This window comes from Hevea brasiliensis, chromosome 8, assembly GCF_030052815.1.
Source record: "Hevea brasiliensis isolate MT/VB/25A 57/8 chromosome 8, ASM3005281v1, whole genome shotgun sequence".
Classification (NCBI taxonomy): Eukaryota; Viridiplantae; Streptophyta; class Magnoliopsida; order Malpighiales; family Euphorbiaceae; genus Hevea; species Hevea brasiliensis.
This window is the reverse complement of record NC_079500.1, coordinates 8,747,795-8,760,059: the sequence shown is the minus strand read 5'-3', so window position 1 is coordinate 8,760,059 and position 12,265 is coordinate 8,747,795. Positions and strand designations below refer to the sequence as shown.

Below are 12,265 nucleotides of genomic sequence, written 5' to 3'. Positions count from 1 at the left end.
TTATTTCTACAATTTAAGTAGCATAGTGGGTTGACAGCCAATCCATACTCAAGATCATATCAAAATCCATCACTGGTAAAAGAACCAAATTTGCCGGGAGGATTTTTCCATCAACTACCCCTGGGCTACTCAGAAAAACCATACCCACATTCATATTGTCACTAAACAGGGGACACTCTAAAGTAGTAGGGTTTCTACCCAATCTCAGGGCAAATACAGAGGAAATAAATGAGTGCTTAACACCCGAGTTAATTAAAAAATGAGCCTCAAATGAGCAAACTGAGAGAATACCTGCTACCACAGCTTTCGAAGCCTGGGCATCTTAGTGTGTCAGGGTGAAAACCTAAGCTTGGCCTCTGCCATGGGATGCAAACCTCTGAAATAGGCTTTTACCACTAAATCTATCCCCAAAGCTGCATCCTCCCTGACCATAGCCCTGTTGGCCACTAAACTGGCTACCTGCCATGCTGGAAGTACTAAGGTGTGAAGCAAAAGAACCTTGAGACCCCATATAATGCTCACTAAACATGGGGCATTCCCTAGCAAAGTGACCCTGTTGGCCACATCAAAAACATCCACCAGAGCTCATCAAGCAAGGCTCTGAGTATACTCTCCCACACTACGTACAAGGGGCCAAGGAAGACCCTGAACCAGATCCAGAACTACTACAACCCAAACTCTGTCCACCACTAGAATCATAGCTCGACCTGAACCTCTGACTCCGTAGGGTTCCCGATTTGGGAGAAATTTAGCCCAAAAGTTAAAATAGGCTAAAACTTCTTGGGCTTGATTCGGACAAACCTCTTAATAAAAATTTGTATTTTTGATGTCTTTGGAAAGCTCTCGAGGAGTAGAACACTTTTGGGACTGGACCCAGTCCAATTAGTGGCCTGATTGGTCGAAATTAGGCTGAGAAGCTCAAGGGATGTGCGCGTAATGGCGGAGCTTCAAACACGTTTGTTCAGTGTTTGGGGCAGCGACCGGCAGCGGTGAGGGGTTCTGGTGAGGCACCGGCATGTGGGGGAGGGAGGGGGATGGCCATCCGGCAGTAGGAAGGGGAGAGGAGAGAGAAAATGGAAGGGAAAGGGAAATGGGTAGACGCCCAAGGGAGGGGGGAAAAGAAAAAGAAATGGACCGATTCGATTCAGCCGGTCTGATTCAAGATACTCAAAATTCGATTTTTACTTTGCCCTGGGACCCCAAAACGAGGTTCGAAAATTCTAAAAAAGTTATAGAAAATTTAGAAAAATTTGTGGAGTTCAAATATATTTTTAAATTTACTACGTAGTCTTTAAATTAATTTTTAAAAATCGATAAAATTTATTATCTCAAGAAATTCAAACCCAATTTTAAAAATCCAGAAAATTGTAATTTAATTTCCATAATATTTAATACAATAAAATATTATAATTTACATATAAAATAATTATTTAAAAATTTAGAGTGTTACACTAGTACAACAAGCTAAAACCAAGGGTGTTTAGCTCATCCACGGCGAAGTCCGCCAGGCTAAATAAAATAAGGGTGCCTAGCCCATCCACAGTAATAATCCAACAGGCTAAAATAAAGGACACTTAGCCCATCCACAGCGATAGTCCACCATGCTAAAAAATCTAAGGGTACTTAGCCTATTCATGACGATAGTCTGCCAGGCTAAATAAAACAAGGGTGCTTAGCCCATTCATGGTAAAAGTCTACCAAGCTAAAATAAAGGGTGCTTAGCCCATCCACAGCGATAGTTCGCTAGGCTAAAAAATCTAAGGGTACTTAGCCTATCAACGGTGATAGTTCACCAGGTTAAAACAAAGGTGCTTAACCAATCTACGATGACAGTCTACAAAGCTAAAATAAAGATTCTTAGCCTATCTACAATGATAGTCTGTCAGGATAAAATAAAGGTATTTACCCCATCTAAAATGATAGCCCACCAAGTAAGCAAATTAAAGGTGCAAGTCCACCTAAGGAATAGTTCAAACTAAGCAAATCAAAGGTGCAAATTCACCTAAAGGCGATTATCAAGATGATAGTTTGCACTTGAAAAAAAAAAATTAGGGCAATGACCAAAGCTTTGACATGTAAACGAACCTAAAGATTCATACTCGAGGGAGGAACTAATGATATAGCTCCTCAAAATATATATAATTAATCAAGTAACTTGGGTTTTTGGATAGCCCATGAGCCTAATGATATTTAATGGTTCAATCATGAGATTCGTTCAAATAGTTTAACTACTGTAAGACCCACTCAATAATAGAAAAGAATCTTAATTAAAGATAAGCAATCTTAATAGGATTGTCAAATATAGCAATGCCTATAATTATGCACTATAAATAAAAATATAATTTTATAATACTAGCTAATAATATCCATATAATTATATAGTTTACTTACCATAATCGACCATTATTTATATCCTATATAAAGAGAACAGATTATCTATGGAGGTATGTTTTTTGTCCATACTCAATCTAATACACTATTATCTCATATCAGTTCTAACTTGAGCATCGGAGGGTCCTCACCGAGTCCATACCCGGTAAGCCTTTGACTCATCTATTTTCTGTTTTGCAGGTCCGTATCCATAAGAAATTTCCATGGACCGCAACAATATAGTTACAATCTATTAGTCATAATATCAAAATGACTTTTGATTTAATAATATTAAAAAAAAAGTTAAAATTGAAATTAAAATTAAAATTATAATCATACCAAAAGTAATTAAGAATAAATAAAAACTAAATTCAAAGTTTGATTTTAATTTTAATTCCTCAAAATTAAAGAATTAGAGATTTAATTTGATTTGAATTTTAATTTTTAAATAAAATGAAACTCAAACCAAAACAAAACACCCTTATTCTTGGCAAGCGAGAAACAACCTTAAAAAGAAGAAATTTAATGTAAACTCCAAACAAACAACACAAATTTACAAGTTAATGAATATATATGGGTTAACTATTAAAAAATTCTTAAGTTTAGTAATTATTACAATTAAATCCCAAAGTTTACATAATTATCAATTAATCTCTCACATTTGATTATGTCTCAAATTAACCCAATCGTTAAAAAACTGTTAGTATACGAGGGGAGTTCTACGTCAGCTGCCATATCATTACTGGAGAAGTCACATAAAAAATCTCAAATTAGGTTTAAATACAAAAAAAATTCATGAAATTTACTAATTTTTGCAATTAAAGCTTGAAATTTATATAATTGCTAATAAACCTCTACGTTATAATGATGTCTCAAATTGACTTGTCCGTCAATAAACCATTAGTATACTTCAATAAACAAGAAATTACAAGCTAAATTTTGTTCTGCAGATACAAATACCTTATCTAATTCTAATTAATCTATATATTCAAGCCAACATTAATAAAGTTTATTCATTATTACTATACATATGTAAAACAATATAATACGATCCTAGAATAGACCAAAATCAAAATTTTCCTGCTCTGCACATTCAACTCTTTTTTCAAATAAACTATTTCATTCTTTAAATTTTTTGTGGTATTTTTTAACACATCAACTTTTCTCTACAAATCATTAATTAGTATATCATAAAAGCATTTCTTTCCTAAGTAAATGTGTCAGTAGCTCCTTCTATTGACCACTGCAAGGTGGATCAAATTACTGAAAGAAATAACAATCATTTTCCTGAATCAATTATCTATTAATATTAGTATCAACAAACTTATAAGGTGTAACTTCCAACCAAAATAGTCAAAATAAAAGCAATTACAATTACCCTTCAGTACCACATACTAAGTTACTAACGGTTTATATTTGAGATATCAATGAAACATGGGGATATGATTAGTAATCATGTAAATTTTAGGGTTTAATTGTAAGAATTAGTAAACTTTATGATTTTTTTTTACAATTAACTCTAATTTAGAGTTTCTTATGTGACTGTTTCATTGATGATATGGTAGTTGATATGAAATTCCTGTTAAGTATGTTAAAAATTTATTAACAATCGGATCAATTTGGACAATCAATCAAATATGATAGTTTATTTAATAATTATATAAATTTTAGAATTTAATTATAATAATTGATAAAATTTAAGATTTTTTTGACAATTAACTGCGAAACCACCTTATTAAACTAGTTCCCTCTTTACCTAATTGCTAATTTTATTTTACTTAATTCAGCTTGCTGTCATAACTCATAGCCACTTTTTTAGACATTTTGTTTAAAGGTCGTCCACTGTGAAAGAAAACTAGTGTTTTAAACGCAAAGCCCCGGCGTGAATGATGGAATCATTATCTTTTCTCTGTGTCCACTAGTAAATTAAAAATGCACGTAAAAACAAACGATAGTCGGTGAAATGATTACAACGGCAACCAATGAGATTTAGAAAAACTTAATTTTTTAGAGAGAGAAAAAAATTAAAAAAAAAAAGTGAGGAGACAAAATAATTTTATTTCTTCTTATTATTAAATTAATCTGAACAAGAATGCGAATAAATAGATGGAGGTAAGAGTTTCATAATGAGTTGAATGAATATACTTAAATTTAGATCAATTATTTTTTAAAAAAGAATTAATTAAATTATCTTATAAATTTTTTAAATTTGTTATATTTATTAGATGTGAGACTGTAAACACTTTTTTATTTACTAAATAATAAGGAAAAATGGAAGAAAAACAGCTTTATAAATAATATAATCTCTAATTTATCTGTTTTATTTAAAAATGAACAAACATTTTGTGTTGCGGCGTGTTGATCCAGAGCAGATGGCGAATGGTGAATCCAATTGCATTCGATTATCCATCAAAATACCGGATGGGACGACTGAAGAATTCCTTGTGTATCCTGGTAGTACAGTGAAGGATGTCCACGAGGGAATTCTACTGGCATGTAAAATTCCAGTTACGGAACAGAAATTATATTGTAAGGGAAAGCAGCTACAGCGGTGGCAGACACTTGAAGACTGCTCAATTCAAAACGACGATTGCCTCGAATTGCAGCGTGGATTTGATGACAAATCGGTACTTTTGCAAAAGATTCACCAAATGAGTTCAAAGATTTGTCGCATGTGCCAAGGGCAATCTCTCCCCAAAGAAACTCTTCAGGATGACCCGAAGACGATTGTCGCACTGTTGGCACTTCTAACAGAAGAGGAATCGGAGAATCTTATGAGTTCGTATTCTGTCCCTGCGACTTTGGTTATGCTTTACAGGTCAGCAATTCCACAACACAAAGCCTATGCTTCTGCTTTGATAAGGTTTTCCATGGAAAAAATATCGAATTGTCCAAATGTTTCTGTTGATAGATGTATACATTTAGCATCAGAATTTTGTGCTTCGCTTAGTACGGTATATGGTGATCCTCTGTATCAGCCATGGCGGACTACTCTAAAGCAGTTGTTGGAAAGAGGTAACCTTAGCGAGCTGCGCACAATTTTCCAAATTAGAACCTCCTTTTTTGAGATGGCAAATACCTTAAGCATCCTATTGAGTAAGATGCAGGAATCAAATCGAAACTCATATCCAATCAAACTAATTGAGTCATTGAAATTTCATTTTTGTGAATTCCAGGTATTTTCATGCGTATTACGTAATGCAATTTGTGGTATAGATAATGCCAAAGAGAAGGATAAGTCTATAGTTGATTTATTGTCAACAGGTATTAAAGGTGTATTTAGTTACCTGTTGAATAAAATGGAGAATAATCTTAGACTTATACCAGAGACAGCAAGAATATTCGAAACAAGTGGTTGGTTGCATTCTGTTTCGATTGTGTATCTGGACATTTTGAAAGAGCTAAACAGCATTTCTCAACTTTGGGAGAATGAACAAAAGCAATTTCAGCATGTATTAATGAACCAGCAGATTTCACTACAGCTGATACTTGAAAAAACTACGCGGAAAGATGATTATCATTGGCTTCTTGAGCACAATGATGTGATTGATTCGAAATCCAGGATGCATTTAGTTACGATGATGATGATCCCTGAGGAAAAATTACTCGATGCTGAGTTCTACAAGCCACTCATTCACTGGTCTAGATTTCTAGACGAAGAGTTGTATGAGTCATTGAAAAATAACAATATTACCAGTCCTAAAAAATTGCAGGATTGGTTATACAAGTTATGCCAAGCTATATTCAAACCGCAAAATCTCCTCTTTCTGGCGTGCTCAAATGATCCTATGAAGTTCTATCCTAATCCTGGTAAGATCGTATCTTTTGATCCTTGCAATGAATATTGATCCTTGCTATGAATAGCATCCACAATTATTACTTGTCCTGCTTTTTTTCTTGAGAAATGATTGATATAAGCTTTTTGCCACAACTTTATCATATATTTAATTTATGAGATACCATTATTAAATATAAAATTCAAAACCTCACAGCGCTAAGACAGTAGCTCATTGTTGGATATTCATAATGTCAAGTATTGCAATATATACTTTGATTACTGATTCATGAGTATAATAATAGAACTTGGCCCTCATTGGAGTAAGGAAATATTTATGCTAAGGTGTGTACGGGAGAGACAATAAGATGAGGTGTGTCCAAGTGAAGTCTTAAAGTAGTAAGATATGGGTCTGTTAATCTGTATGAAGAGTTAGACCATCAGGTCATATTGAAGTTTTGCATAGGATAATAAAAATTTCATAATTGAGTTGTGTCGAAATGTGATTTTGGGTTTAATTCAAAATTACCCTTGGATTCTATCATGCTCATTTGATCAAATCATAATATCGAATTAAGATTACATTGCAAATTTTTTAAACAAGGTCATAATTCAAACCAATAAAAATATATCTAAATATGAGACACATCACAACAAAATCATTTTTTGATCTTAAATTTATTAAATATCAATTCCATTTAAGTATAGTTTTTTCTTTATCATTTATCATATATGCAGAATTGAAGTTAGAACCATTACACTTCGACTGTTTCGAATTTTCTGGTAAAGTGATTGCATTGGCATTGATGCATGAAGTACAAGTAGGTGTTGCCTTTCATCGTTTGTTTCTTTTGCCATTGGCTGGAGAGGAAATTTCTGTAAAAGATTTAAGAGATGCAAATCCATCTTTTTACAATAACAAGGCCAAGCATCGTTTTCATGATGATGATGAAATTCTGGATGACTTCATCAACTCTATGTCTGAACAGATATCCTTTTTCAGAAAAGGCTTCGATAGTGTTTTTGGAAAATCAATCGACGAACTGCTAAAGTATAGGGGAATAGATGTTGAAGATCTTAACCTGGTGCTAAAAGGAGACTTAAATCTTGGATTTAATTCTGGTGAGAGAACACATGTGAATCATGACAACAATGAAAGTGATCCTCTAATGTCCCAGTTCTTGAAGGTATGTGCTTACAGAATTTCCATTGGGTTAATATAGCATAGCTATTGTTTCCCATACGTTTTCAATACTTATCAAAGCTCTGAAGATTGATTTCAAAATATTATTACATGAGTTGCTTTATTAGTGGAATCTTCTTTGGAAATAAATGGTGTTTTTTCATCTTTCTAAAACAATTATAGGCTTCTGGACTTCTCTTTAAAACCTTTTAGCAATTTCATTGTTTTACTGTAAGTGTTGCGAATGTTTTAGAAGAAATCCTGTGAGTTTTGGGATATCTAGTTTCATTAGCATTACTGCAATTTCTATTAAATTTTAACATAGATACTATGTTAAATACTTGCCAGATTAATAGACAAAGACTCAATATTACAAAGTCAAAGTGGCTAAAGGATCGTAAGAAGCCTCTAGGAGGAGGAATTTTCGGACAAGTGTACAAGGGATATGCTGATGGCGGTTTCTTTTTCGCCGTAAAGGAAATACAAATTAAAAATAAAGGAGAAATTGACAAAATTAATCAAGAGGTTAACTTATTGTGTCAATTTAGTCATCCAAATATAGTCAAATATTATGGCACTGAGGAGGATGAGTCGAAGGTCAATATTTTTCTTGAGCTTGTAAGTACAGGCTCCCTCCGAAAAGTATATAGAAGTTTTGAATTGGAAGAATCCCAAGTGTCCCACTACACCAAACAGATACTGGAAGGTTTGAAGTATCTCCATGAGCGAAAGGTAGTCCATGGAGACATCAAATGTGCAAATATACTGGTGGATGAGAAAGGACACGTGAAAATTACAGATTTTGGATTGACAAAAGTGTATGGGAAAATAGACTGGACAGCTCCGGAGGTTATGAAACAGGACAAAGAGTATGGATTTGAAGCTGATATTTGGAGCCTTGGCTGCACCGTCGTGGAGATGTTAATTAGGGATTTTCCGTACTCTCATTTAAAAGAGTTGCGTAAAGAGTTGCGTGCAAAGTCCACTGAACCTTTGAAAGATTTTAAAGAAGATCTAGAATTGAAGGTTGAAGAAGGGTCCATTGTAGAATATCTTCCCGAGTATAGTCTTCGTGATTATCCTCTGGCACTAGATTTTATCGAGCGGTGCCTGAAACGTAATCCAAATGAGCGTCCAACTGCTGATACGCTTTTGGAGCATAAGTTTGTGAAGGATAAGTTTGTGAAGGATTCTGGCTGTTAGTATTTTTCAGATTCCAATCAACTCCCCTAAAATTTCTTCTTCAGCTTGAATTGTGTGAACAAACGTCTAGTGTTTTTTTATGAGCATTTCTTCATGTTGCTTCCTTAAAATAAAGCAAAAATTAAAAAAAAAAAAAAAAAAGGCTAGCAGAGCTTGGCTATATGAACTTGCAGTGAATCAAATCATTTTGTAACATCATGCGTTTAGGTTGGTGTATGCTGTGTTTCGGGTTGCAACTGTTGGTTGTTATACGCTGTGTTTGTAAAGGACTGTTGGTCGTTCTTTGCCGTGTTTGTAATTGTATGGGGTTTTTTTATCAACTGTTGGCTATGGTTCTAGGTGGGTGTTGGGGTTTAGGGCCTGCTAGCTCTTGGGTTCTAGCCACAGGTGGTTTTTCCCTTACCTATTTCTTCCTCTTAATAAATTTTTTGCTTTAGAAAAAAAAAATTATTGTTCTGGACTGTATTTGGACAATGGCTTTTCCCCTGGATTATCTTCTTTAGCACTTTTATAATGAAGCAGACTAAGTTCTGCTGTTATTTTGGAAAACTAATTTTTTTTACACTACCGCATCCATCAACTTCAAGGGTTAGCTTCCTGAGGTTATTTGGTATTATCTGATATAATTTTTTTATTCAATTATCTATAAAATGTCATTATGGTATTAAAATAATAAAGTAAGTTTGGACGGACAATGTGATTTGATTCTTACAATGTCAATTTTTTGAAATTTTAATTCTTATTAATTTACCTTTTTTTAGTTCGGCTTAAAAAAAAAAAAAATTAGAACTGTGTACACCCAGACTTTCAATATTACAGAAAATAAAAATATGAAAAGTATTAATAAATATAATAAGTGTGGATATCCTTCTAATTGATTAATATATAATTATAACTCTGAAAAAGCAATTTTTAGATTAATCATGACTATAAAATAATTATTTATAATCAACATCTATAATATCTATCTATCTATAATTCTATAATATATATAAATGTATGAATGAGAGGCAAACTCCTAAACTGATTAAAATAGCCTCATAAATTTATTATTTATAAAAATTAATTAATATAAATTAAAATTTTATTATAAATTTTAATTCTAATTTTATTATAACTCGGAAGATGGATGTTGTAATTAGAATTTTAACATAACTAAGATTATATAAATATAATTTAATTACAAACAATAAAAACTATGGTTCCGTTTATTTAATTTAGAAAAAAAAATGTCTAATTATCCACAAAAGTCTATACACAAGTTACGGCAAGTTTTAATTATTTTATATATTAACAACTAATAGTCTAATTAGAATATTGCATGACCTTTTCTGAATTTTAAAATTGTGTCAAAATATTATAAACAGTGAAATTATTAAATTTTGAAAATATTAATAAAATTATTGAAAAATTTTCATTAAGGAATTTAATAGGAGAGGAAAACGTAAATGCCACATTTTTTTAGTTAATTCATGAAATTTATATTTTATTAACTTAAATAAAATTAATACCTTAAAATATCCAAATAAAAGAAGAAATTTAATTTTCATATTTTTTATAAGAATTTTAAATTATAATTATAATTTTTAATTTAATACAAATTTCATTATTGATAAGAAATTATTTCAATGAAAATATAGAGCCATAGAGAGAGACAAAAGAGAAAGAAAGAGAAAAAGAGGAAGATAGTGTGAGAGAAGAGAGGGGTGAGAGAGACATAGAAGGAAGAGTGAAAGATAGATAAAGAATAGAGAGATATGATATTTATACTATTTTCATTTTTTATAGAAATGATAGGTCAACATGTTAATAAAAAATTTAACAAAAATAAATTAAAAAATATTTTATTGTCCATAAAATATGTTTATATTAATTAAGAACAAAAAAAAACAATTGACAATGTCATTATAAGGGCTAAAATTGTAGTACAATAAATGAAATTTACACAAAAGATTATAAATTCATTTAATTCCTAATACAAGTGAAATAACACAAATTGTGAATGCATCACATTAATATATAATATATGTGAAACTCAAATTTGATTATCTCATTTTGATTATCAATTTTTTATAGTATTAACAACATTGTTTCACTATTTTTATTATATGTCAATCACTATATGAACATATATTTCAACAAAATTACAACAAAAATGTGTATATAGTTAAATTATTTATACTAAATATATTAATATGAATGGAAATTATATGTAAATTAATACTCACACAATACATAATTGTTAAAAGAAAAATAAAATTATCATATTTCAAAAATTTTATTTTAAAATTTTACACTATATATGGAAAATACTTCTAACAATGATAAAATAATAGATACAAAAACATTTCAAATATTTATATATGTATATGTTATATTGCATTAATTAAATTTTAATATTAGTTATTAAAGATTTAATATTTAAATTTAAATAATTAAATTAATATTTATATATTGCTAGTTTTTTTAGTAACGTGCTACGCATATTGTTATACTCATTATACATATTTGTGATTTAATTTTTTTTATACGTAATTTTCTGTTAATTTTTGTTATAATATAATATTAATATAATATATTAATTTTCAACATTTTTTTTATTTTAGAATATAAATAATAAAAAATTTGTAAAAAATTCTTTTTTAATATAATAAATTCATTTATATTATATTATAACATTTGAAATTTTTTATTTATATATTTAATGCACTACTAACTCTAAATAAATATTATGAAAAGATTTATGGATATTATTCTATAATAGTTTAAAATAATGTTAAAAATATATATTTTGTAATTTTGAAAAATACATGTTTTATTTGGATGATGATAATAGTAATAACTATGATGAAATAATAATATGTCAATTAAAATCATTTATTGTTCTAAAGTAGTAGTGTTTATAATAAAAAAATATATAGACCATGCTTAAGAAAAATTACTAAAACAAATTAACATAATAAAATATTTTACTATTTAAAAAAAAATAGTGATCATAGAAAAAAAATTAATAAAAATTATGAAAAAAATATTTAAAATTAATTATTTTTATAATTTGTGCATTTTAGTTCCTATTGAAATAATTCTAATATATTATCACTGAGTATAATTATTATTAAAATAATATTAAAAATTTAATTTATGTTAACTATTGTAATATTAGAAATTGAAATTTTTAGGAATTTAGTGAGGGATATTTTGTCACTAAACATTATTAGTGACAAAGTACTAGCAATAAATTTTGTGTCGCTAAAAGACGATGTTATATGAATAAACTTCATTTGTGAAGTATTAGCGACGACATTTGTGTCGCTAAAGGAATTAGCGATGAAGGGATTTGAGTTTTCTATGTATTGGCGACAAATTAATTCTTTGTCGCGAGAAATACGTGTTTGGCATTTTTGTAAATAATAAAAATAATGAAAGACATTTTTAGATATCCTAGCCTTCCCACTTTTATATATCATGTCAAGCACTTAATTTTGTAATTATAAATAAATATTTTAAATTATAAAAACATGTAATGTAATAAAATTTAAATACAAATAGGATTAATAGTTTTAAATTTATATAAACTCTAAAATTAATTAGATAATAAAAAAATAATATAGTTGTAAATAATAAAAATAATTTTAAAATTATAAATAAATATTTTAAATTATAAAAACACTTAATTTAATAGATTTTAAATACAAATAGGATTAAGAATTTTAAATTTATATAAACTCTAAAGT

The 12,265-nt window shown here is 29.8% G+C and overlaps 1 protein-coding gene across 1 annotated transcript; it reads left to right on the top strand.

The window, feature by feature from the left end:
- The first annotated feature begins 4,619 nt into the window (after positions 1-4,619).
- On the top strand, positions 4,620-8,767 carry LOC131169204 (E3 ubiquitin-protein ligase UPL5-like). The gene is made up of 3 exons (XM_058151207.1): positions 4,620-6,180; positions 6,884-7,332; positions 7,677-8,767. The coding sequence occupies exons 1-3, from the start codon at positions 4,701-4,703 to the stop codon at positions 8,529-8,531; spliced, it is 2,784 nt and encodes a 927-aa protein (XP_058007190.1). The 5' UTR covers positions 4,620-4,700; the 3' UTR covers positions 8,532-8,767.
- Positions 8,768-12,265: the final 3,498 nt, after the last annotated feature.

Bases quoted from the DNA above. Each gene is read 5' to 3' on its own strand.
- LOC131169204 (XM_058151207.1), top strand. From the start codon at position 4,701: ATGAACAAACATTTTGTGTTGCGGCGTGTTGATCCAGAGCAGATGGCG. The intron at 6,181-6,883 runs GTAAGATCGTAT...TCATATATGCAG, and splicing joins GAAGTTCTATCCTAATCCTG to AATTGAAGTTAGAACCATTA. The intron at 7,333-7,676 runs GTATGTGCTTAC...AATACTTGCCAG, and splicing joins TAATGTCCCAGTTCTTGAAG to ATTAATAGACAAAGACTCAA.